The sequence below is a fragment of the Scyliorhinus canicula genome, chromosome 13 (assembly GCF_902713615.1).
Source record: "Scyliorhinus canicula chromosome 13, sScyCan1.1, whole genome shotgun sequence".
Lineage (NCBI taxonomy): Eukaryota > Metazoa > Chordata > Chondrichthyes > Carcharhiniformes > Scyliorhinidae > Scyliorhinus > Scyliorhinus canicula.
In genome coordinates this window covers 137,399,077-137,426,238 of record NC_052158.1, presented here as the reverse complement: position 1 = coordinate 137,426,238, position 27,162 = coordinate 137,399,077, and the positions used below count along the sequence as shown (strand labels likewise).

General features: G+C 46.6%; 1 protein-coding gene across 1 annotated transcript in view; it reads right to left on the bottom strand.

Annotated features, from left to right (window-relative positions):
- dner (delta/notch-like EGF repeat containing) overlaps positions 1-27,162 on the bottom strand; it is a 331,812-nt gene that overhangs the window by 156,588 nt on the left and 148,062 nt on the right. The window contains exon 2 of the mRNA XM_038816147.1: positions 16,103-16,405. Within this exon, the coding sequence (XP_038672075.1) occupies positions 16,103-16,405 (303 nt within the window). The remainder of the gene's footprint in view (positions 1-16,102; positions 16,406-27,162) is intronic.

The following is a 27,162-nucleotide window of genomic DNA, read 5'->3' as shown; positions in this document are numbered from 1 at the left end:
GGTATACAGTATCATGTAGCAAATAAGCTAAAGAATCTTAGAGCACAGATGGAGGCCATTTGGCCCATCATCCCTGTACCCTCTCTTTGAAAGTGCTATCCAATTAGTCCCACATTGCTGATCTTCCACCTAACCCTGCAAATCTTTCCTTTTCTTTTCTACATTTAATTCCCTTTTGAAAATTACTATTGAAACTGCTGCCACCAATCATTCAAGAGTGCACTCCGGATCATACCAACTGCTGAACTGTGATAGGCAAAGTGGCAAATGAAATCATACCAATTCCATAAGCCTGTGTGCTGTCCCAAAATTGGTCTCTGTCTGATTTTGGGCTGAGCAGACGTTGTCCAGCTCATCAAGATGCTGTGTTCATTGGCAATAGGGAAGAAATAACCTGAAGAAGACCTGAACACTGAAGCAATGGGAAATCTGCAGGTATAAATGCTCATGAATTGGTGAAAATTCCAACTTTAAGGTCAAGTACAAAGGTTCAATTCTCCAGAGTACGTTCATTAAATGTTCCAGGTACAGTCCGGGGTCATTCCCTGTACAGACTAGTCAGATGGTAAAGAGCAATATGATCCATTCAGCTCAGCCAGGCTCTACGTTCAACAAACCAGAGGCCTACATCACATCACCCACCTGTCCACCTGGTCTCCAATAAAGGATATGTATCCATTGTTTGGAATGCAGCTGGGTTTCAAAGATTGCTAAATGTCTCAACCATTACAAATTGAAAGAAAAGTTACACGGCAATTTGACTTTGCAGACCATCAGTTGCCTTCTGGGTTATTAAATGCAGATGGCCTTTGTAGTTGGGCTATGCATTCCGCAGCTGCTCATTAGTGGCTCCTCAGAGGTAACGAGGGGTGAGTTTTCCTGAAACTGTAACATGACTTCTTTAGTTCAGGGGTCACAGACAGATGTAGTTTCAGCTATTTTAAGGGTATTGTTCAGTTTTAAAATTTACCAAATAGCAATGAGGAAATCCATATATATATATTTTATAAATATTTACAGGGTGAGATCTGCATCTCTCACAATGGCCTTTGCCAGATATGGCTGTGGCTGCCAGAGTAATTGATAGCAGTTGGGTGGATGCAGGCACTGTTACCATCCTGGAATGTCTTCTTCCATGCAGTTAGTTGGGGTTACTGGGTTACCGGGATAGGGTGGAGGCATGGGATTAAGTGGGGTTCTCTTTCTAAGGGCCAGTTAGCCTCCTTCTGCACTGTAAATTCTATGGTTCAATGCTTCTATGCAGTGCCATAGAAAGCGTGACAGACTGCAATTGGGGTAATGCTAAAGAACCATTCAACACAAGTATTAGCAAAGTGTTCACACATTGTGATGCCACCAGAGTCTGCTGGCACAGTTTCCTGGGAAAAGGAGCCTTCAGCAGCACTAACTCCATTAAAATGAGGTAATTTCACCCCTCACTTCAACCACTGGCACAATATTTGAGTGTACATGAGAGGACATGGACTATCTTTTGGCAAGTTCTTCCACTTCTAACAGCTTGTACCATCAATGCTAGCAACAACGGAGCTGGAGACTAATTGACTAACAATTAAATTAACAAACATTCTCTGCCTCTTAAATGACCCCCTACTTAAAAACTTTAAAAAGTCCTGGGCAGGATTCCCTCAGCCCGGGGCCGGGCCGGAGATCCCCGTGACTGGCCACGCCGCCCCGATGCCGGCATGCGGTGGTCTATTGGCGCTGGCGTGTCTGACGCGGTGCCGGCCGCGGGCCGCTCTACGCGGCCGGTCCGCTCTACGCGGCCGGTCTGCCGATTCTTGGCCCGGGATGTGCCGAGCGGCCGCAGTTAAAATGCTGAGTCCCGCCGGCGTCGTCCACACCAGCTCGCTGCTAGCGGGAACTCTGCGTGCAAGGGTTGGGTGGCGGCCTGAGTTGGGGTTGGGGGGGGCTCCAACCCTGGTGGGGGGCCTCTTATGCGGCCTGGCCCACGATCGGGGCCCACCGATCGGCGGGCTGACCTCTCTGTCCCCCGGCCTCTTTTCCTACGCGCCGGCCCCTGTACTCCTACGCCATGTTGTATTGGGGTCAGTGCGTTGAAGGAGGCCACTGCGCAAGTGCGCGTTGGCGCCGGCGCCACTGGTCCCGTGACCCCCTGCAGGGGTCCTGGCAGCGGCCCATTCACGGCGTCGTAAAACGCGATGCCGTTTACGACGGCATGGGCACTCTGCCGCGGGATGGGAGAATCCCGCCCCCTATCTATAAACCTCGAATGTAAGGTTTCATAAGGTGGAGAATTGGAGCAAAGCTGTCGGACTTAGAATTATAGAACCATACAATGCAGAAGGAGGCCACTCGACCCATCTGGTCTACAACAACACTCCGAAAGAGGACCCTAACCAGGTTCCCACACTACGCCTGCAACCCCACATTTAACCCACACATCCCGCAGCACTAAGGGGCAATTTAGCCGTGGCCAATCCATCTGACCCGCACATCTTTGGACTGTGGAAGGAAACCGGAGCGCCCGGGAAGAACGTACAAACTCCACTTCCAGGCCCCTTTTCCATATGTGGTTGAGGCTTTCCAATAACCCTACCGGAAACCTGAATAGGACCAGAAAATAGGTGGAAATCAATTATAACTTAGTTATGCCCATCCGCAACATAAAGGAAAATCAAAAATAGGAGCAGGAGTAGGCTATTCGGTCCTTTGGTTCTGCTGCACCATTCAACATGATCATGGCTGCTCCTCTATCTTGACGCCATATTCCCATACTCTCCCCATGCCCCATGACACATTTCGAGTCAACGAGTCTGTCTATTTCCTTCTTAAATATATTTAGTGATTTGGCCTCCATGGCTTTCTGTGGCAGAGAATTCAACAGGTTCACCACCCTGTGAGCGAAGACGTTTCTCCTCACCTCAGTCCTGAATGGCCTACCCCATATCCGGAGACTGTGACCTTTTGCTCTGGCCACACCCCCCGCCCCTGCCCAAACCAGAGGAAACATTATCCCTGCATCCATTCTGCCCAACCCCGTCAGAATTTTATATGTCTGAATGAGCTCCCCTCTCATTCCTCTAACCCCCAGTGTTTACAGGTCTTGTCGACCCAACCCTCATACAACAGTCCTGCCATCCCAGGAAACAGCCTGGGGAACCTTCGCTGCACTCCCTCTGTGGCAAGTATATCCTTTCTTAGACAAGGAGACCAAAACTGTGCACAGTACCCCAGGTGTGATCTTATTAAGGCCCTGCACAGCTGTATATTGTTGTCCGAGCAATGAACCGCAAAGATGCACCACGACCAGAGCTGACGACTGCTGGACTGACCACCAACTAATCCGCTCTACCATCTCCAGCACCCTGGACCCAAACCAGCAGAGGCAGAAAAAAAACTCTGCCGCCGGAGACTCAATGTCGCTGGACTCAAAGACCCCGAGAAGACAGAGCTACTCAGCCAGCTCCTCACAGCCAACCTGGCAACAACCAACGAGCCCGAGCTGCAGAATGCCCACAGCTCCTGGTCCTCCTCAAAAGCCACCATAGTCAGCTCCTGTGAGGAGACGCTCGGGTTCTCAACCAGGATAGACCAAGACTGGTTCGCAAGAACGATCAGGAGATCCAGGATCTACATGACTGCAAACGCAAGGCTTTCCTTATGCTGAAAGCTCCAGCAAAACACCATGGAGAGGAAACAAGCTTACCAGCAACTGAAGGCTGAGGTACAACAAAGAACTTGCGACCTAAAGACCAGATGGTGGGTAGAAAGACGCAGGAGACTCAGTAACTCGCCAACAACCACGATGTGTGCGGCTTCTTTAGCTAAATTAAAACCATCTACAGTTCAAGTACTCTGGGATCCACCTCACTGACAGCCAAAAATGGCGAGGCGCTCATTAAAGACAGAGAGGCAGTACACACCTGCTGGAGAGAGCACTTCGAGGAGCTCCTCAACCAAGACTTCAATGCAAGTGCCCTCGACACCATCCTGCAACAAGCTACCTGCCACTATCTCAGTGCAACCCCAGCTCGCCAGGAGGTCAAAAAAAAACATCTGTCAGCTGAAAAACAACAACATCTCTGCCGCAGATGGAATCCCCGCAGAAGTATTAAAATGCGGAGGAGAGGCACTCTTGACAAGAATCCACAACCTCATCTCCCTTGTTTGGAAGGAAGGGAGCATGCTGGGTGATCTCAGAGATGCCTTAACGATGACCATCTTCAAAAGGAGACAGGACCGAATACGGAAATTACTCTCCGCCACGGGAAAGGTCATCACGAGAATCCTCCTCAACAGCCTCCTCCCAGTGGCTGAAGAGCTCCTCCCAGAGTCTCAATGTGGCCTCCGCCCATCAAGAGACCCAATGGACATGATCTTCAGTGCGTGACAAATCCAGGAAAAATGAAGGAAGCAGCTTCAACCTCTGCACATGGCGTTCGACTCACAAAGGGCTTAGACTGTGTCAACCATGAGGGACTGTGGAGCATTTTCCTCAAATTTGGTGCCTGCAGAAATTCGTCACCATTCTCTGCTTGCTCCAGGATGACATACAAGCCGTGATCCTCGCCAACAGAACCACCACAACGTGTGCAAACTGGGGTCAAACAGGACTGCGTCATTGCACCAATGCTCTTCTCTATCTTCCTCACTGCAACACTCCACCACATCACCCTGAAGCTCCCCACTGGAGTGGAGCTAACCTACGTGACAAGCGGGAAACTGTTCAACGTCCGACGCCTCCAGGCCAGAACCAAGACCACCCCAATGTCTGTCATCGATGCCTGAGTGTGCGCATATCCAGAGGCCTAACTACAAACCATCGTTGATGCATTCACAAAGACATAGGAGAGAATGGGTCTCAGATTAAACATTCAAAAAACAAAAGGTTTTCTACCAACCCGCTCCTGACACACAAAACTGACCGCTGACCATCAAGATCTACCGTGAGCCCATGGACAATGAGAATCATTTCCTAGATCTCAGGAGCTTCCTCTCGGTGCGAGCAGACATTGATGATAAAATCCAGCAATGATTCCAATGTGCCAGTGCAGTCTTCGAACGTCCAAGGTACAAAGTGCTGGATTCTTGGTTGAGTTGGCAGCACACCTATGCCCACGGATTTCCTGTTAGTGTGGGTGGCCACAATGGGAAATCCCATAGGCCGGTAGTGGGAACGGAGAATCCAACTGCCGGCGAGGGTCCACCGCCCAGGAAAATATGGCTGCAGGACCGGTGAATCCAGCCCACAGTGTTTAAAGACCGAGACCTCAAATCCAGCACCAAGCTCATGGTCTACAGGGCAGCTGCGGTCCCCACCCTCCTGTATGCATCAGAAACATGGATAATGCACAGCAGATATCTCAATTCCCTGGAGAGATATCAGCAATGTTGCCTCTGCAAAATCCTGCAAATCCACTGGTAGGATGGGCGTGGCAATGTGAGCTGCCTCTCCCGGGCCAATACCCCCAGTATCAAAGCATTGGTCACACCCAGCTGCAATGGGCAGGTTCACATTGCCCACATGCTCGACACAAGACTCCTGAGACAAGTGCTCTACTCCAAGCTCCACAATGGCAAGTGACAACTAGGGGGACAGAGGACAGGTTACAAGAACACTCTGAAAGCCTCCCTAAATAAATGCAACATCCCCATCGACACGTGGGAATCACTTGCGTTAGAACGCACAAACGGGAGAAGAAGCATCTGCAAAGACGCTGATCCCCTCAAGCGTCATAGGGTGGAGCACACGGAGACCAAGTATAAACAGCGGAAGTAGACCGCAGAATCCAGAGCGTCTGACCCACCCACCTCATCAAACCCCACCTGCCAAACCTGTGGCACAGTCTGCGGATTCGGGATCGGACTATTCAGCCATCGCAGAACCCACCTCCCTGGAGTGGAAGCAAGTCATCCTCGACCCTGAGGGTCTGCCCAAGAGAAGATGAAGTCCAGCTGCAGTAAGACATCCTCGCCCCCGTACTACAAATCCTCTTGCAAGGAAGACCAACATACCATTTGCCTTCCTAACTGCTTGCAAATGGAATGTCGGCCTTCACTGCAACCAAATAATTCAGTTTCTGCGCAACCTTCAAAGAAAGATGCGATTTGCATAATGATATAACACTACCTGCTGAATAAAATGCATTAATGCAGTCCTAATGTAATCAGCACATTTCCAGGCAGCCAACAGCTGGTGCTGACTGATGATGCAGCTACCAAGAGGGAACTGGGGACAGAGCTGCCTTAATACTGCAGTGAAGAAATTAATAAGAAAACTGACAAAACACAGGAGAGGTAAACAGAAAGGAGACAAACCAGGGTTATTAGACGTCTGTTTTGAAACCTCTACAAACTAGCACAATATAATTTCACAACAAACGTCTGTATATTAATAAATTGCTTCTAGATGCCATTAATCAAGATTTTCAGGTTTTGCAGTCAGGTCAATTCTATAACAAGGCCTCATACATTCATTCCATTGACCTTCATTCTTCAGTTCATCTCCCGCCCTTCACCCTCATGGGTTTCTGCTGACGTCCATCACCAGAGGGTAAACTCATCACTGAATACAATCACCCCCCCCCCCCCCCCCCCCCCCCCCCCCCCCCCAACACACACGGTCTCCTCCACCAAAGCCCTACCCTATGAAGCACAGTATGTAATTTGGATTTCTATCATCACTCTGAAAATGTGTTCATAATGAAAAAGTATTCAAAAGCAAACTGAGATACATAAAGCAGAAATTGTCATTTGCACATTAGAGAACCGTTACGTTAAATAGGAGATGCTGGGACTGGAATTTTCACCATATTGAGTTGGTTCTTCAGCATAATTCAGTCGCAATTCGTTGCAAAAGATCACAGAATTGTAAGCACAGTTTGCCATCAGCACAACCTGACTTTCCGATGATCTTTTGCACTAGCTTTAACTGGGAATACAGAGAAAATTGGTCACAATCCCACTGGAATTAACTGTGAGCTTCCACTAATTAGCTTGTTTGCTAGCCTTCAAGAAGCTTTACAAATTCAGCTGGCTATTTGGGGCGCAAGAACGCTGAAAGATATGTTTAAAAAGCTTTTAAATGTAATTTATTTATGGGCTGTGAAGATGCCTGGAGTCTTTGATGAAGACCATTACGAATTCAGAGATATATTCATTACGAAATATTACCTGTAGGTATTACTGAATTGCGGCTATTATAGGAACCTAAATGATGTACCTCAGGATAACGAGAAAATAGTTTTACTTTTTTCATGCAATCCCTACAGTGCAGAAGGAGGCTTCGGCCCATCGAGTCTGCACCGGCCCTTGGAAAGAGTACCCTATGTAGGCCCACACCTCCACCCTATCCCCGCAACCCAGGAACCTTACCTAACCTTTTGGACACTCAAGGGCAATTTAGCATGGCCAATCCACCTAACATGCACATCTTTGGACTGTGGGAGGTAACCGGAACACCCAGAGGAAACCCACGCGGACAGAGAGAAAACATGCAAACGCCACACAGACAGTTACCCGAGGTCAGAATTGAACTTGGGTCCCTGGAATTGTGAGGCAGCAGTGCTAACCACTGTGCCACCCCGCAGCTAATATGTATGAAAGGCAATAATTTAAAATGTGGTTAATCAGAGGCACTGGACTGATGATTAAAAATGTGTGAGGAGCCACGAGCATGAGTGTTGGAAAGGGAAGTGGCAAGTGGAACAAGAGCAACGAGTGACAGGGTTGGAATGGAATGTAGCAAGTGGCAGGGTCAAGAGGTGAGCAGGAGGCTGGGGTAGGGAAGCGATGAGCAGGAGGGGCAAGGAGGAAGCTGGCAAGTGAGGGGCTGGGTGAGGGAAATGCAAGCGAGAGGGTCTGGGAGGGAGGCGGCAAGTGGGAGAGTCGGGGAGGGAAATGATGAGCGGGAGAGTCATGGAGGGAAGTGGTGGGCAGGAGCGATAGTGAGCAGGAGGGCCGTGAAGCGGAAGAAAGTCAGGAAGTGAGAGAGTGCTATGGCGCTAACAATTGCACACAAAGACTCGAGACATGTACAATCGAGGCTTTATTGCTGTGTGATGCTATTCCTCCGCCTGCAGCTGTAGAATTGGATCTCAGTGACTCACACGCATATTTATACACAAGCTCCCTGTGGATAATCAGTCGAGCTCGTAACATGGCTGAATTGCATTTGCTAGAAGTGAGATATTTTCTTTCGTAGAGATCCATTCTCTGCAAACAAAAGGCATGTGTTCAAGCCTTGCACCATTTTTGATTTACCCAGGAGCTTGGGAAGTGTATTGCTTTCTCCATGGCAATGCCTCGCCTAATCAAAGTTGACTTCCTAATTCAACAGACGTTTCTCTTGTAGTATAAATTGTTGCGATCATTTGAAATTTGCCTTTCTTGCATCTGTCCTGATGAGTGCAAGATGAAAAGCTTCAGCAACATGTCTCTATTTTCAGCAATATTCACGTTCTGTGCTAACAAGAGACCCCCAACTGCAAAATCATTAAAATACCAGAAACAGATACAAAAATAATTTAAAATGCTATTTGAAGTCTTCTATTTATATTGAGTGGAATAGAGTACAAAGGGGTAGAGGTCAGGCTTTACAATGCCCTGGTCAGACCACAACTGGAGTACTATGAGCAGTTCTGGCATGGCACATTAGGAAGGGTAAGATGGCCTTGGGTACTATGAGCAGTTCTGGCATGGCACATTAGGAAGGGTAAGATGGCCTTGGGTACTATGGGCAGTTCTGGCATGGCACATTATTTATTTATTTTTTTATTATAAATTTAGATTACCCAATTATGTTTTCCAATTAAGGGGCAATTTAGCGTGGCCAATCCGTCTACCCTGCACATCTTTGGGTTGTGGGGGTGAAACCCACGCAGACACGGGGAGAATGTGCAAACTCCTCATGGACAGAGACCCAGGGCCGGGATTCGAACCCAGGTCCTCAGCGCCGTAGGCAGCAATGCTAACCACTGCGCCACCGTGCTGCCCCTCATGGCACATTATTAGATTACCCAATTATTTTTTCCAATTAAGGGGCAATTTAGCATGGCCAATCCACCTACTCTGCACATTTTTGGGTTGTGGGGGCAAAACCCACGCAGACACGGGGAGAATGTGAAAACTCCACACGGACAGTGACCCAGAGCCGGGATCGAACCTGGGACCTCAGCGCCGTGAAGCGGTTGTGCTAACCACTAGGCCACCGTGCTGCCCCCATGGCACATTATTAAGGGTAAGATGGCCTTGTGTACTATGAGCAGTTCTGGCATGGCACATTAGGAAGGGTATGATGACCTTGGGTACTATGAGCAGTTCTGGCATGGCACATTAGGAAGGGTATGATGACCTTGGGTACTATGAGCAGTTCTGGCATGGCACATTAGGAAGGGTATGATGACCTTGGGTACTATGAGCAGTTCTGGCATGGCACATTAGGAAGGGTATGATGACCTTGGGTACTATGAGCAGTTCTGGCATGGCGCATTAGGAAGGGTATGATGGCATTGGGGTACTATGAGCAGTTCTGGCATGGCACATTAGGAAGGGTAAGGTGGCCTTGGGTACTATGAGCAGTTCTGGCATGGCACATTAGGAAGGGTATGATGACCTTGGGTACTATGAGCAGTTCTGGCATGGCACATTAGGAAGGGTATGATGACCTTGGGTACTATGAGCAGTTCTGGCATGGCGCATTAGGAAGGGTATGATGGCATTGGGGTACTATGAGCAGTTCTGGCATGGCACATTAGGAAGGGTAAGGTGGCCTTGGGTACTATGAGCAGTTCTGGCATGGCACATTAGGAAGGGTAAGGTGGACTTGGGTACTATGAGCAGTTCTGGCATGGCACATTAGGAAGGGTATGATGGCCTTGGGTACTATGAGCAGTTCTGGCATGGCACATTAGGAAGGGTAAGATGGCCTTGGAAGGACTGTAGTATAGTTCAGAATTATCAGAACGATACCGAGACTCACAAGGTTAAATTAAAGGAGGAATTACACAATCGACAGTTGTGTTCCCTGGAATATTAAAGTTTTGGGGGTGATTTAATCAATGTTTTCAAGATACCAAGGGGAACAGATAGGATAGACAGAGAAATAATTTCTGCTGTTTGGAGAATCCAGATGAGGGTCTAAAAAGTAGGAGACAAATTAGGAAACACAACAGGTGGTCGCAGTTTGTAACTCTTCCACAGACAGTAATTGATGCTACATCAATTGTTAGTTTTAAATCAGCCACTGATAGATTTCGACTGGTCAGTTGCATTCAGGGACGCGGTGCAAAGGTAGGTTAATGGAGGTCAGCCACGATCTCATTGAATGACGGAACAGACTTGAATGGCCGAACCCTGTTCCTCGGCTTCTATTTTATTCTGAACACATTTCAAAGACACCTCTCTCAAGCCATGGGTTCAAATCGTGATTGTCTCTCAGTTTCTTTTTATTTTTTTGAAATGCAATTTTAATTTTCTCCACATGCTTGTACAAATTTGTCCTGAAATCTCAACACATGTTTAATACAATACCGCAGCCACTTGGCTTTAACGTTGCTGACAGTTCTGCCAGTTAAGATTGACATGCAGTAACTGAAATGATTTAAGGTTTGTATTTGCATAGCTTCGGGCGTTTTGAGAGCAGATATGGCAGTCCAATCCACTCAGAGCTGGTATGGATCAGTTTTCCTCTCAGCATTGAGCTGTATGGAAATGCCACTGACCCCTTGCTTTGAGTTGCAAACGCATTTCAGCACTTTAGTCAGCTGAGAAATCTGTGTTCTGGTAGCAACCCTTTGTGTGCTTCACATTCATGCCACAATGCAGAACCCTCTCTGTAACTCTTAAATCTTATTTCTGGCATTTCATTTTGATAAATCTCTCCCAATATTTTCAACTAAAATGAGAAAAATGCATAGGTTACGAAAATCTCCCTGAACATATACAAAATAATATTTTTCTGTTCTTTGGGAGGGTAATGCCATTGTTTTCTCATGACTCTATGTTGTACTGAAGTGGCTTCAGGACCAAATGAAGGTCCCAAGCCCGCACTTGCCAACAGCGCCCACCAGAGGAGATTCCTAGTTGGCCACTTCCGACCTCACAGTCCTCAGGTGGGCTCCTGATGCTGCAGGGCCAATCAGAGGAGCCACAGCTCTGGAGTGTTGGCAGCCCCGCAAAGGGTAGGCAGGCACCGCTGACGCAGGTAAGAAATTGTGAGGCCCTTTCGACAAGGACTTCTTGCCCCCTCCTGGTGCCTCAGCTTCTTCCTGCCCATGACCGTCCTCACCCCACTCAGCCTGCCGCAGGGAGGCTACTGTAATTGAGCTGGCAGCCTCCATACTTAGCAAGGAGCCACTTTGTCATCAGTAAAATACTGATGCAGGCGCAAATTGTCTTTAAATGGGACGGTCATCACCTTAATTGGCTGCCCAACCCCATGGAGCAGGCAGCTACTCCGATCCCCTGCCCATTGGTATGAATGATTTAAGCAGCCATCCCAATGAAGCTTTCTCTCCCTATTTTTCCAGCCCTCCCAGCCTCCAACCCCTCTCCACAGGGTCATGAAAGTCCAGCCTTTAAGGACCCAATTTTAACTCTATAGGTCGGGGATCTCAAAACGGGTCCGCAGATCCCAGGGGGCCTGTGGGTGCCTCCCCGGGGTCTGTGGAAAGACAGGCACATTTGAAAATGTTGAAAACTACTGAAGAGCTGCTTGTTCAATCAGAGGCTGGTTTCTCCAGTTGTGTAATAGCTCTCCCTTTTACAATGTGTAAAATCATTCAGAGGAAGTTTTGATCAAACCTGTGTGCACCAACCCCCCATTTACCTATCTTGCTGTCACTGTCACAATCCAGACCGGCAATTCACATTACGAAATGGAAAGGAGTTCACCTCCACATATTTCATGTTAACAGGAGATCTAGTTGGGTAGATTTTCAACCTGTGCTACATCGTGACTTTCTATTTTTATTAAAATAAATTTAGAGTACCAATTAATTTTTTCCAATTAAGGGGCAATTTAGCACAGCCAATCCACCTACCATGCACATCTTCGGGTGGTGGGGGCGAAGCCCACTCAAACACGGGGAGAATGTGCAAACTCTACACGGCAGTGACCCAGAGCCGGGATCGAACCTGGGACCTCGGCGCCATGAGGCAGCAGTGCTAACCACTGCGCCACAGTGCTGCCCACATCTTGACCATCCTGACTTTCTCAATCGACCGTCCGTTCTAGAAACCGTAAATTAAAAGCAGGTGGTATCAATGACGGGTGGTGGGTTTAAGCTTGGCTGACAAGCTGAAAATTGCTCCACGGAATACCCTGGAGCAGTCAGTTCCCTCGAACCCAGCTCCTTTACATTAAAAAATGTTACTGAGCACAGAGGAACTGCAATCAACCCTACTCCATGAGCGTAAAACTGATTTTTAATGTCCTAATGCGATACAGACGTTAACAGTACTCTTGGTAGTTTATCTTCTCCCATGTTGGCAAATGTGTACAGGAGAGGGAAATGTCTAGACACTCGAATGGACACGGTGGTGTGCGATTAACTTAAGACAGAAACAATTATTTGTTGATAAAGTATAAAGGTAGGTTTTGTCCACCTCTGAATAATATATATCTGGCCCCACTGAATCGTTCAGGGTCTGACCTGATTACTTGTTCAGAATGGGATTTTAATTTACCCAGTTAGGAGAAGCTCACCAATTGAGGGCATGGTATCTAGGGCACTAACAGTCAGGCTAGGACAAACTAGATTTTGCTACTTTTTTTTGCTGTCTATGAAGTCTCAATGGTATGGAGACCCAAACATTGTTGAAATAGGGCTACTGTTGCACGAGGTGGCATAAAGGAAAGAGCCCTGTTTGGCCCTTCAGGACATTCTTCCGAGAGGAAAGCACTCAGACAGCCTGCCAGGAGTGGCAGCAATGTGCCTGGACAAGTCAGCTATGTGATGGGATAATCTGCAACAACATTGAAGAAACTCAACTCCACCCAGAACAGAGCACAGTGACACAGTGGTTAGCACTGCTGCCTCACAGCACCAGGGACCCGGTGCAAACCCGATGGGCCGAATGGCTTCCTTCTGTACATTATGGATTCAATGGAGAACAGTTCACAAGATCAGCGCTCCCGTATCTGGAATCCATATACGCTCATGCCACTGGTACATTGTGGTTGAAGTATGTCCAATCTCTAGGCATAGTGGTAATGTCACTGGGCTAGTAATCCAAAGGGCTAGCCTAATGTTCTGGGGACCAGGGTTCAAATCCCATCACAGTAGCTGGTGGAATTTAAATTCAATGACTAAATTTTGGATATAAAAATTTCTCTCAATAAATATCATGAAATCATAGAATCCCTAGAGTCCAGAAGGAGGCCATTTGGCCCATCAAGTAAATCTTTATTAGTGTCACGAGTAGGCTTACATTAACACTGGCATGAAGTTACTGTGATAATCCCCTAGTCGCCACACTCCGGCACCTGTTCAGGTACACAGAGTGAGAATTCAGAACGTCCAATTCGCCCAAGAGCACGTCTTTTGGAACTTGTGGGAGGAAATTGTCTGTCGTGGTGTCTGCAGAGTGTTTGCGGAGGCTTCAGTCCTCCATCTTAGATTGCAAGAGAAACACCACTTAATAAATCTTGCACCATGTATGTTAGAAATCCAGGTGTGTGGGACCGCCATACCTTTGCTCTTTGCATGACATACAGAATGTAACAGTAGTCAATCCTGGTCTTTGTATTTTCGATACCAAAAGTTATTATTCTTGAATATTATCACTGCGTGTCTCTCCATCAATGGATATTTACAATTATTACTAGCTTAGTGGGGCAGATAAAGGCATCATTAGTGCCTTGGCTTCCCCAAAAAATTGATAACTTTCAGCCTTCAACATGTATTCAAATAATTTCTGTTTCTGTTTTAGGAGCACTACAATGATCGTTGTAAAACATCGGGGGCAGGATTCTGAGACCAAGTGTTCATGCCAACGCAGAATTCACGGACTTTCACGACAGAAAAACTGCCGCCGCACCTGGACGGATTCCATTACTCTGGAGGGGCTAGCACTGGCACCACATTGAACCAGGAGGCTGACAAGCTGCAGCCACACATACACATTACACTCACTCATCCCAGCCAACAAGATGGCACTGGTTGTGCTGGAGCATGCGCATACACTGATGGGTCGGCTGTGGCCAGAGGGCACCAATGGTGGGGGGGGATGCCCTGAGGGGACACCGATACGACCCACAGCACGCGAGAAGTTCAAAGTGGGCTGTTAGCAGTGTGCACAGCTGCATGGCTGCCTTGCCGGCTACGGCAATAGTGTTCCGTGCCCGTCCACCCCGACCCCACAGCCCACCTCCTGGCCAGTCCCTGCTACTCTCCACATTCTAAGTAGTGTGACCCCTCTGGGACCTACCTAATTGGGAGACCCCCTAGCTAAAGGAACCACCCACACACAGAGACCCTCTAACTAGAGGGACTGCTCACAGGACCTCCTACCTCAAACAACCCCCACAGAGATCCCCTAACTAGAGGGACCCCCACAGCCAAAAGACCCCTGTCTGGAAGCTAAAGAGCAGTCCAGACAGGGGCTGTGACTGAACTTAAAGTTGTAACATTTACCTGGAAGCACCAGGTGTCTATTCTGGAAAGAGACCAACTGTGACCTGTGTTTAAACCTTACAGATTCATTAGCTGCAAGCCATTCATTCATTTGTAGTAGTGGGCTGTGATTGACAGCTTCTACAAAACAGCTGCAGCCTTCATTCATTAATCAACCTTCATAAGTGAGTGACTCTAATCAACCACATCAAAGAGAGTTAAGTGCATTGCAATCACACGCTTGTGTGATTGGAATGCACTTACTGATTAGAATTCACTTACTTGGGATTTTCAAGCTGGGGAATGAGGGGCTGCAGAGTTATAGTCCAAACCCTGTGGAGTTTTAACTCCACTCCAAGTGTTTCTTTTGCCTCAGGATTATTTCCCAAAAAGCAGTTTGACTGACAGACCTGCCTCCAGGGAACAATGTAGAAGAGGCTGCAGTCCCAGATTGTTGGCGGTTTCTTGCTGCTGGAATAGGGATTGCACGGAGTGGGGGAAGTGGGGTGGCTTTGGCTTGACTTGGAAGGTTGGGGTGAATTTGGACAAGGGCTGGACACAGGTTGTGCACAGAGTAGGATGTCAGCAGGAGGTTGATGATCATGGCGGGGGACATCTGCTGGTATTGTTGGGGTAGTTCTGATCATCTGGAGGATGTGGGTTAGCTGGAGCAGTCATCAATCCTGCTCATCTTAGCCCACATGCAGTGCTGGAAAGGCACTTGATTCTTCTACACAGCCTTCCTAGCCTCCATTTGGCTCCAATTGCATGCTTTGAATATAGTATTGTGGGGAGATTAGTCGGGGGATGGGGGGGGGGGGGGGGGGGGGGGGGCAGGTGATCAATAGGGAGAGATTGAGTAGTCAGTGGGCAGTTGGATTTGGGTGATCAGTGGGTGGGCCGGGTGGTCAGCAGGGGGCAGTGGGGAGGATGGTTAGGGAGTCCCATGGGAGCTCGGGGAAGTGTGGAGAGTCCATGGGGTGGGGCGGGGTGATGAACTATAGTTCACCGGAGATTAGAAGTGATTTTAATTCTTCTAACATTTTCTGGGTATTATTGTGAGACAGTCGAATCCATCCAGAGCTTGTGATGTATATTGGATCTCAGGATGGATCTCATTGCAGGGCAATTGCCCAACAGAAGCTGTAAATACCCAGAGAATTGATGTACAACCCCGAACTGGGGAATTGTGGGGAGTGAGGGGCATCTTTGGCCTATCCCCTGAGTTCACTGCCCCACAGGTTTTGGGCCATTATGTTCATTTTTGAAATAATGCAAAAGTTATCAGTAAGTTCACTGCAATCTTGTCTTGGAAGTTTCTGGAACACCATTACCCTTCTACAGCATGAGGTACAATACCTTGGACAGGAACCCAACAGGTGCATTGGCCCTAACTCCAACAGAGAAACATTACTCCACTTAGCAACCAGGCCACAATTTGCTTTTAGGAATAATACTGACAAAATTGTTGAAGGGATATTGAATGTAACAGATGCATTTCCTACCTCTTTGAGATCCCAAGTTAGGTTTGCAACTTTATGTCCGGGCTCCGGCTGCCATGGGGACAATGTGACAGTTGTTTGCCATGTGGACGAGGATGAGGTTGCGTTAGGCAGCATTGATGTTGCGGCTGGCTCCGGTTGCCATGGCAGCATGGATTCTGTCCAGCTGGGGGCCAGAGTGCTTTGCAGAGGTTGATCACAATTGTCACCCCAATAACCTTCTTCACAGACACAAACGTAGCCATCAGTGTTGCTGCTGCAGTTGCCATGGTGACAGGGATTGCTTGCACATTCATCTGTCCGATCCTGGAAGCAAAGAGATCAGAATTTTATTCATACGTATTTAGTCTGATGGAGTCAGGTCGTTTTCCAACCATTTGGGCCGCATTCATATGTGGGTTTTTTTGAAAATCTTTTTATTGGCTTTTCTCAACATTCATATGTGTTCACTTCTCAAAGAACTTCTTGTAATGTATACAGTGTTGCCTGTTAAAAATGTGGACAAGTGGCCTGTTCCCAGGCATCATCAACACCTTTTAGGAGCTGTTCACCCAGAACCACGAGGAAGCAGTCTTTAGTTTCCTGTTTTGACTTGAGAAAAGCCTCATCTTTGCTTCTTACATAGAACATACAGTGCAGAAGGAGACCATTCAGCCCATCAAGTCTGCACCAACCCACTTAAGCCCTCACTTCTACCCTCTCCCGTAACCCAATAACCCCTCCTAACCTTTTTTTGGTCACTAAATCATGGCCAATCCACCTAACCTGCACGTCTTTGGACTGTGGGAGGAAACCGGAGCACCCGGAGGAAACCCATGCAGACATGGGGAGAACGTGCTGACTCCGCACAGACAGTGACCCAGCGGGGAATCGAACCTGGGACTCTGGTGCTGTGAAGCCACACTGCTATCCACTTGTGCTACTGTGATTCCTTCTTAACTTCCATTGTCAATGCAATTTGTACTGCAGTCACCTGAAAGGGAATCTTAGTCATTTCCCTCCGCGACGCAGTGCCTTGGGTTGTCAAAACACCGTTCCACCACACCATTCAATAGTGGGAAGGGAATAAGCTGAGGTGTTGAGGAAAGGATTGACACTCTATCCAGTGTGGATCTAACTTTCTGTTCAGCAGATAGAGGTGCACAATGTTAAAAACATTGTGACATGGAGGCAGTGAGATAAAATAGTAATATGATGAATTGTACTGCTAATTAATGCAAATTAATCCAAAACCAGCAATGCACTAAACCAGCCATACAATAATTGATATACTGTTACGACCAGTCCCCAGGAAAGGTTCCCAAATTTGTTACCCTTAGTCCCTCTATGGGAATTATCCCGGCGAGCCCCCAATTTGTTATGGCTGGTCCCCGGGGGACATTCCCCAAATTTGTTATGCTCTACCCCTCTGTGCTATTGGAGCTATCTCGGCAGAAGCACTAATTTTGGGGGATACCCCAAAATTATTATACCCCAGGTGAGGAGGAATGCAGTGGTTCCCTTTCTTCATTCAATCCTCTCAATTGACCAAAGGGATCCCTCCCCTCGCGGATACCTTTTCCCAGTCCCAATGCATATGTGTTTTTAAAGGAGCCAAGTTAACTAAGCTTTCTTGAGCCAAAGAAAGTGTGAGTTTATTAGCTGCCAAAATGAGAGAAAATAATAAAACACATGCACATGCACGCACACAGATTAGAAATTAGAAGAGGGTCCAAAAATAAAAGTTTTTAAAATATGCAAATCCATCTTTGACTTGTCTGTGCGGAGTAGATGGTGAAATGTTCCAATGTTTTAGATGTGTGAGTCCAGTAGCCCCGACATCAGCAGTTGAATAATTGTTTTTGAGATTCCAGCGTTCTGCAGTTTAGCTGTGAGGAGTTGCCCTGCTTCCTTTCCAACTGTACTTTGTTGATTGGCCTTCTTCCAGCAATCGGAGAGGTGCTAAGGCTTTTTGCCTCAAAGAGCAGCAGGGGTGACTCTGCTGTCCTTCCTTGTTTCTGTGTCACACACTCTGACACACCAGCACCAATCCATGCTGACCAGCTTTGCAGCTGGCTTTTTAACTCAGTTTCCTGTATACTCCTGCAATGGGAGAACCCACAAAACAAATCTGGGACATTGCTTATAGGATGCGATTCCTCCTGAGATGATAATCAGCTTCCATTAACTCCACAGGAGATGACAGTTCAATTGCTTCGTACCTTTGTTATGTCCCTGTCTGGAAAAAGGCTGTAACATTCCATTGTCCCTCAGATCTCAGTATAATCCACATGGGAGTAATTCAGACAGTCACTGAATATACATTCTTAAACTTTTTTTAAATAAATTTAGATTAGCCAATTATTTTTTTCCAATTAAGGGGCAATTTAGCGTGGCCAATCCACCTACTTTTGCACATTTTTGGGTTGTGGGGGCGAAACCCACGCAGACACGGGGAGAATGTGCAAACGCCACACTGAGAGTGAGCCAGAGCCGGGATCGAACCTGGGACCTCAGCGCCGTGAGGCGGTTGTGCTAACCACTAGGCCACCGTGCTGCCCTACATTCTTAAACATAATTGGATTACATGCCCATTTTTAAAAAACCATGTCTTATTTAAAAGTTCAATGCCCCTGTACGTAATTTGGGGATTTGATCCATAATTGTGATGATAGATAAATGGGTGCTATGTTAGTCTGATTACTAGTAAGCGTGGGTGATTCAACAGTAAATAGTTTTTCACCATCAAAGGATGAATAAATATCTAGTTAGGAATGGAATTGACATTTGCAGGGATATGTGTAAATTCAGATAACAACTAGTTAATCAAATTTTCAGCAGTTTTGAGTAACCGTAGGTTCAAAGTCCATGGGCGGGATTTCCCACACAAGCCGCCACGAAAGGTGACCCGCCATTGGCCAGTGGCAGGATCTTTCGGCCCTGCATTTGTCAATGGGGTTTTCTGTTGAATGCACCCCTCGCCAACGGGAAACTCACGGGCGGGGGTGCGCTATCGGCTGATCCGGATGATCCAACCAGCGTGAACGGCAGGAAAATCTCGACTCAGTTGTCTGAAAACCAGAATTGTGCAAAAACTGGACGTTTTTGAAAATATTCCATTTGATGCTCATTAAATGTAATTCGGACTTATTGTCTAAATAGTGGGACAATTTGGTTAGGCAGCATAGTTCTCGGTGGCAAAGTACACTAGTTATCAGTTTTGCTGCTTTGTTTACAGTGGCACACAAATCCAGTTCCACTAATCCAACAAATCTAGTTCAACCCCTGACCTGGTCCAGTGCAAAACACCTGACCCCACCCAAACCACCCAATCGCTGCCCTCACACTGATAGTGCTGTTGTTGTACCCATATGATTGAGACACTCTGGTGTTTATTGTGATTTCCTCAGTTTTTTGCCATTGCAATCATGTAAAAGAGACTAGTGTCCAAGATGTTTCAAGTGGGTAAGAATATTTTCAGTTCATTATTGTGATAAAAGGAGAGCATGGATAACCAAGCTTTTGCTCATTGTAAGTCATTGGACATGATGAAAAGTGGAGGATGTTACCGTTGCTTGACAATTGCTCGACACATCCTGATGTCCAAAATCCTGGGAAAAACAGAATCAGACATGCTCTCAATCCCGAGGGTGCCAGATTTTGGACGTCGAACGTGGACTGGAGATGGGTATATATTGTGGCATGTTGCCGAACTGCCTTGGGAATCAGGGAGAAATTAGGAAGAGCTTTCTTTCAGAAGATAAAACAGGAGGGAAAGTCCATGGCAGGATTTATGTCTGTGAGTATAAATTGTACATGGTTTCTGGAAGCAGTGAGCTGGATGGGTTGTGGTGGTTTTCCATTCAATATTGTCTGAAGCTTTTAAGCATGTTAAGTGAGCACATAATGAACAATGTTATACACTAAACAGGACTCTGGAGTAAGTCAATGTATCGAGTTAATGGGCAGAATTCTCTATTTGAGAGACTAAGTGCTGATGCCGTGACTGAATCGCAAGTGTTCTCCAGCCCCAAAAGCGGCGTCGGTCCTGGAGTAATTCAGGACACATTAATGGGCTAGCACCAGTGCTAGGTGGAACTACAACAATTCCAATGCATGCCAGCGTGTTATACGATGGGGTCGGGATCGGCACTGGAGAGCCTGACAAGCAGGAGCAGTATTAAGCATTCCACTCCCCACAACCTTCATCCCAGCCAAGTAGATGGCACTGGTTGCACTGGAGCATTCCCATCCCATTGATGGGTTGGCTGGGGCCAGAGGGTACCTCGGAGGGATAGCCAGGAGAAGCACCCATATGACCCGTGGAGCTAGGTTCACAGTGGGCGGTCAGCGGCGTGCGTAGCCGCATGGCCACCTTGCAGGTTGCGACAATGATGTCCCATACCTGGCCACCCCAACCCCATGGCTCGCCTCCTTGCCACCCGTCCGCTACTCCCCCCCCCCCACCCCCCAGCCCTGGCAGATGCCCCTCAGCCAGTGGCACAGCTGGTCAACACACTATAGCGATGTTGGACACTTTGCGTCCCCCCCTCTCTCCCTCAGCAACATGCCACCCAGTTCCCGATTTTCAATACCACAAGTGAACCTCGCCATCAGTAATTCCTCCTGGAGGAGGAGGGGCATCGCGGGAGGCCCGAAGAATGACAGGCCGGGCCTGTTAATGATATGCCAATGGCGTTTACTGTACACTTTGCATGCCCATGCTGATGTGCGGCATGGAACACATTCTGCCGCTGTCAAAGCAGCGGAGCATGGCGTTCCATTGGGCACCGGCTTTGATTTTCAGCCAACGCGTGATTCTCCACCCAATCACGGAGTGTGGCAGCGGGCGGGAAAAACGGTTTTGAAGCCATTGGCCCCAACAGCTATTCTCTCCGATTTCAGCCCGCCCCACCAGCAACTTGTTTTTTTTAAAGATCGGGATGCCATTTTTAAAAGCAGCCCCGATAGAAAAAAGTAAAAATGGAACAAGCACCCCCCTGGAACACCTTCCCCCTGGACATCCCCCCCATGAAACACCTCCCACCCCCTAAAACACCACCTCTTCTTGGCAAGGGGCACTGTCAGGGCATGACCCCCCCCCCCCCCCCCCCCCCCCGAGCGATGCATTCACCTGGGTTCCTCTGGTGGACACTGGCACTGGTGCTAGCCCATTAATGTGTCCTGAATTACTCCAGGACTGACGCCGCTTTTGGGCTGGAGGTGCACGCTGTGGGAGATCTGTCGTAATTCATGTCGACGTGAATGGATAATGGAAGGGGTAATCATGCATAGGGGCATGATAATCAGATAGTAATTTATTCACATGGGAATTGTTACATTACTGGTGGGGTGTGGGGGGCAAAATCACAACAGGAAACCCCACTGACATAAAACATGTTTTGGGCTCCACGTGATATTTTGTGCTCCTGCCTGTTACGAACAAGAACACAAAATTCCACCCATTGTGCTGCGTTTTAGCAAGGTGGTCAGGCATAGGCGCTGGCTAGAGGTTAGGTATATAGCCGTACAGGTATAAATTATCTAGGGCTGCTCTGCAATCCCTTCTCCTACATTAGTTAACAGGCCAGAAGTCTGTGAATAGTTTGCCTGCCTAGACGGTTGTGTTAGAATGGTGCATGATGCAGGTGCTTGAACTACAAGCATAGACCACTTTATTTCATTTGTGATGATGCAGGCTAAGTTATTACACGTTTCAAATTAATGGGAATACTATCAACTCGATTACATGCTATCAATAGCTAATGTTAAATGTGTTCTCACACAGGACATGCTCCAGCCAATCACATTTAACATGTAAGTTCAAGGTTATGGAAAGCCCATCTCCACTTGGAGAATGCACAGCACCATGACTAAAATATATTATTTTCTGCCTCTATTATTTATGGGTAATATGATAATGCCTGTAGCTGCCTTGAGGGACATACAAGCCTGCACCTTATTTATCAATTACTGTAGACCGAGTTCTGTTATTGAATGCTCCTCACTTTTGGGTAAGATTGATGAACTGTGAGCTATCATTTAACCTCAAATATCAAACCACGGCAAAATAATAAACAATTTTACTCAGCTATCAGGTCCAGGCTAAATAGCACTTTGTGTTTTTTTTTTGCTCTTGTTTTTTGTCATTCCCTTGCTTTCTCTGTCTTCCAGTAACTATTCTGTGCTCTTATTCTCCATTTTAGTTTCTCTCATTGAACCTCTGTTGCTTACACACTCGCTCTCCAGCACTGTGTGCCCTCCTTCCTCATATTATTTCTCTTCTATCCTTTCTCCCTGCCTCGCACGATCTTTTCGGGCTTGATTACAGATTCAATTGGAGCAAATTAATATTGGTGGAGAAACTTGCCAGCGATTGCAAAGTATTGGTGAGCAGAGCCTCATTAGGACTTGAACAAAGCAAGGTCATTCAGTGCGATTCTGCCTCTGTCTGTGCCGTACAGCTGATATTGCTGTGGCAACCATCACGTGGGAGTGCGGAGCTTCACCACCTCCAAGTAGATCACTGAGTTAACGCTGCACTTTTGGAAGGAAGCCTGACCAAAAGAACAGTTTTTTTAAAATTGAAAAACGCAGTTGAAATCCGGATACAATAAATCATAAGTTTATGTTTTGTCGTTTCAGAACCCGTTTTTTAAAGCAATTACACCACTGGATAATGCTTGGCACAATCCTCTGAAATGCATTTTAAATCTCTGAGCATTATAATTCTGACAAGGAATCAAATCTTTTACAGGATTTAAATATATGCCGTGCTATTTGGGAATGAATATTACATTTAACCTTTCAAAACAATGCTCTTTTTGAATCATGTCTCTACCACTATTAGAATTTGAGTTCTATTCCAAAGAATCCATTCATAAAAATGTTATATTCATAAATATCTCCCACCTCAGGCACATCCCCTTTCACTACTTCAAGGTTCATTCAGCCCAGGCCAGAATTGAGAAATCTCTGCCAGAAAGTACGTGTGCATAGGAACCTCATTATTCCCTATCTTGGCTGATTGTATCAGCAGAATGCTTGCAGGTCTGAGCATGAATAGAAGATTAGTTAACTAATGTGGGTGGCACGATAGCACAGTGGTTAGCATTGTTGCTTCACAGCGCCAGGGAACCGGGTTTGATTCCCGGCTTGGGTCACTGTCTGTGCGGAGTTTGCATGTTCTCTCCGTGTCTGTGTGGGTTTCCTCCAGGCGCTCCGGTTTCCCCCCACAAGTCCCGAAAGACGTGCTTGTTAGGTGAATTGGACATTCTGAATTCCCCCTCAATGTACCCAAACAGATGCTGGAGTGTGACGACTAGGGGATTTTTACAGTAATTTCATTGCAGTGTTAATGTCAGCCTGCTTGTGACACTAATAAAGATTATTATTATTAGAAAGCAAAGAGTGGAGATAAATGGGTGTTTTTCTGGTTGTTGATCAGTGGCTAGTGGTGTGCGTCAGGGATCAGTTTTGCGACCGCAATTGTTTACAATTTATATAGATGATTTGGAGTTGGGGACCAAGTGTAATGTGTTAAAGTTCGCGGATGACACTTATCTAAGTGGTAAAGTGTGCAGAGGACACTGAAAGTCTGCAGAGGGATATAGATAGTTTAAGTGAGTGGGTAAGGGCCTGGCAGATGAAGTACAATGTTGGTAAATGTGACCCTAACTCATTTTGGTAGGAATAACAGCAAAATAGACTATTATTTAAATGGTTAAAAAAAAAACAATATGTTGTTGTGCAGAGGAACTTGGGTGCCCTTGTGCATGAATCGCAATAAAGTTGGTTTTGCAAGTGCAGCAGGTAATTAGGAAGGTAAATAGAATTTTATCTCTCATTGCTAGAGGAATGGAGTTTAAAAATAGGGAGGTTATGTTGCAGCTGTGTAGGGTGCTGGTGAGGCCACACCTGGAGTACTGTGTACAGTTTTGGCCTCCTTACTTGAGAAAGGATGTACTGAACTAGAGGGGTGCGGAGGAGATTCACGAGGTTGATTCTGGAGTTGAGAGGCTTAGCTTATGAGGGGCGACTGAGCAGACTGGTACTGTACTCATTGGAATTTACAAGAATGAGGGGGGATATTACAGAAACATATACAATTATGAAGGGAATAGTTAAGATAGAAGCAGGGAGGTTGTTTCTACTGGCGGATGAAACTAGAACTAGGGGGACACAGCCTCAAAATAAGAAGGAGCAGATTTTGGACTAAGTTGAGGAGGAATTTCTTCACCCAAGGGTTGTAAATCTATGGAATTCACTGCCCAGTGAAACAGTTGAGGCTACCTGATTGGATGTTTTTAAGGCAAAGATAGCTAGATTTTTGAATAGTAAAGGATCATTTCATTTCAATTAACTTTTGGTGAGCGGACAGGTAAGTGGAACTGAGTCCACAAAAGGATCAGCCATGATCTTATTGAGTGGTGGAGCAGGCTTGAGGGGCCAGATGGCCTACTCCTGCTCCTAGTTCTTATGTTCTTATATTCTTGGGTGCGATTTAACCAAATGGGAATTCTGTCCCATAGCGAGCGTGTTTAGCTGTGTGTTTCCTGGTGCTCGCAGTGATGAGAAACACAACACTACCTAAAGTGACTCCGGTTAGATGCGGGCCTCAGCGGGAAACACACGGCCAAGGCCGCAATCATTCCCATATCCTGCACTGAGGAGCCCCACTTGCTGAAACTCCTCAATGCAAGGAGTTTAAAAATGGCGTCCTGTTCTCTCGGCCCCCAACATGACCCCCCCCCCCAGCCCTAATTCACTATAAGACTCCCTCACGCAGCGTGCCCCCCCACACGATCACCACCATGCAAAAAAAGCCTCCTGGGCAGTACCAGTGACACTGCTCAGGTTCCAGGTTGGCAGTGCCAGAGTACCACCCTGCCCAGAGTGCATATACCTGGGTGTGTCTCCCAGGTGCAGGCCAGTATGTGGAGACCAATGCTGAATGGTGCTTGCTTGAGGTCTCCGAGGCAAAGGGGACAGATCCCAATGCCTTGGTTACCTCAGGGAACTGCACATTAAAGTGAGACTAGCTGTCTCGCTCTAATATGTAGATTTGCCAAAACATGATCCCACCCACAATGGGCGGGCTTCACATCGCGACGTCTCGCGAGATCGAGTTAGATCGCGTGGCAAGCCGGGCAGCTCCTGGTAGCGGAGTCTCCTGTCATTTACTGGCTACGTTGCACCAGGTTGCGCTCTGGCGAACTGCTTTTCGAGTGCAGCATGGGCAGTAGATCACGCTCCTTTTGTCTGTCCTGACCATGTGCATCCTTTTGTAATTCAGAATGTTGTACTCAAAATTTGTCAGCTATTTGTATATAGATTTCTATTTACTAATCTACTGAGTGTTTATGTAATTTATATTTGTTCATCGATTGGGTTTTCACATAAATAATGTAATATAGTCAATATAATAATAAAAGGGATTTGTTTTCAGTTGATCATCATATCTTGCAAATCTGATTGGTTCACACTAACAATGCCTTGTTAATGTTAAACACATTTTTAAAAAAAATTTCCAATTAATTTAGTGTGACCAATCCACCTATCCTACACATCTTTTGGGTTGTTGGGATGACCCATGCTGACACGGGGAATGTGCAAACTCCACACGGACAGTGACCTGGGATCGAACTTGGGTCCTCGGCACCGTGTGGCAGCTGTGTTAACCACTGCACCACCGTGCCACCAATGACTTGTTAATGTTTTTAAAATAAATTTAGAGTACCCAATTATTTTTTTTCCAACTAAGGGGCAATTTAGCGTGGCCAATCCATCTACCCTGTACATCTTTGGAGAGAATGTGATGTCTTGTTAATGTTAACCATGCATTCATAATGTTATCAGTCACCACACCCCTGGCTCAATGATCACCCTATAACCAGGCACATGGCTTTCTGCTTCCTTCTGTCTGGTTCCTAATCTCCCTGCTTCCTCCATGCTGAACCAAAACTCAGGCATTAGCCTGTGCACGCTCTGTAAGATTAAACCTCCAGGTTCATAACCTGCTTTTCCCTTCCATCTCCTGGAATCATAGAATCCTATAGAACTCATGAAGTTCACTTCGAAGGCAATAAAGTGTAAATTTTCCATACCCTTTAAAGTATCAATAACAAAAATCACAAAGCCCTAAAATCACTTAACCTAGTCTAAATAGGCATTGTGAAATTGACAGCAGACATCAGGCAGCATGAACTATCAATCAAACAATATTTCCTCTGGGGCACAGCTGTTTCAACAAGACTAATGGATGTCTGGAACCCTAGAATCGGGGCACGCCCGGCATTTTTAAAGGGTTATTTAGTCATCTCGGCTCAGTGCAAATCCAGGCCACATTATGATAAATGGTTGGAACAGACTTCCAGATACAGTAAAACTCAGAATTTTTTTTTAAAAAGCTTGGAAGCTATTTACCAGCAATTAAATATGGCAATGGGGGTGAAGGGACCCTTCTGTGTGGATGCGCCAAATGGGCTTCCTCATCCATAACTATTTTACGATTAGAAAATGAGGACAGTAAAGTCAATGAAGAATTGCAACAATATGACATTAGAGAAACCATTAATGTTACAGAAACAGCTGCAGAGCATATCTCTGCAATGTATTCAGTTCCAAGGCAATTTGGGACTGGCAGTAAATATCTGATAGCCATGCAATACCCACATCACATGAAATAATAAAGCACCCTGAAACTAGATGGCTTTTCTGTTAAGCCATTTAGTGGTTAGAACTAGCTTTCTCTCTGGAGTTCTCCGACATGTTCATGTTACTAATCTCTGCTAGTTTGACTGGGGAACCATTGTGCGCTTGTGAACTGGGTCAACTCAGAAACATACCACTTCTATTCTTCCTATTAAAGTGGTCTGGGGCACCTTTTCCACCCGGAATGGTTGATGTGCAGTTAACTGAATAGCGAATGAACAGGGTAATATTTTTAAAATCTTGCAATTGAAAGGAGAGTATTCCACCAAACTCCTGACTTGTGACTTGTAGATTGTGGCCAGGTTTTGGCGAGTCAGGATGTGAGTTTACTTCCAGCCTCTGACCTACACTCGTAGCCATGGTATTTATAT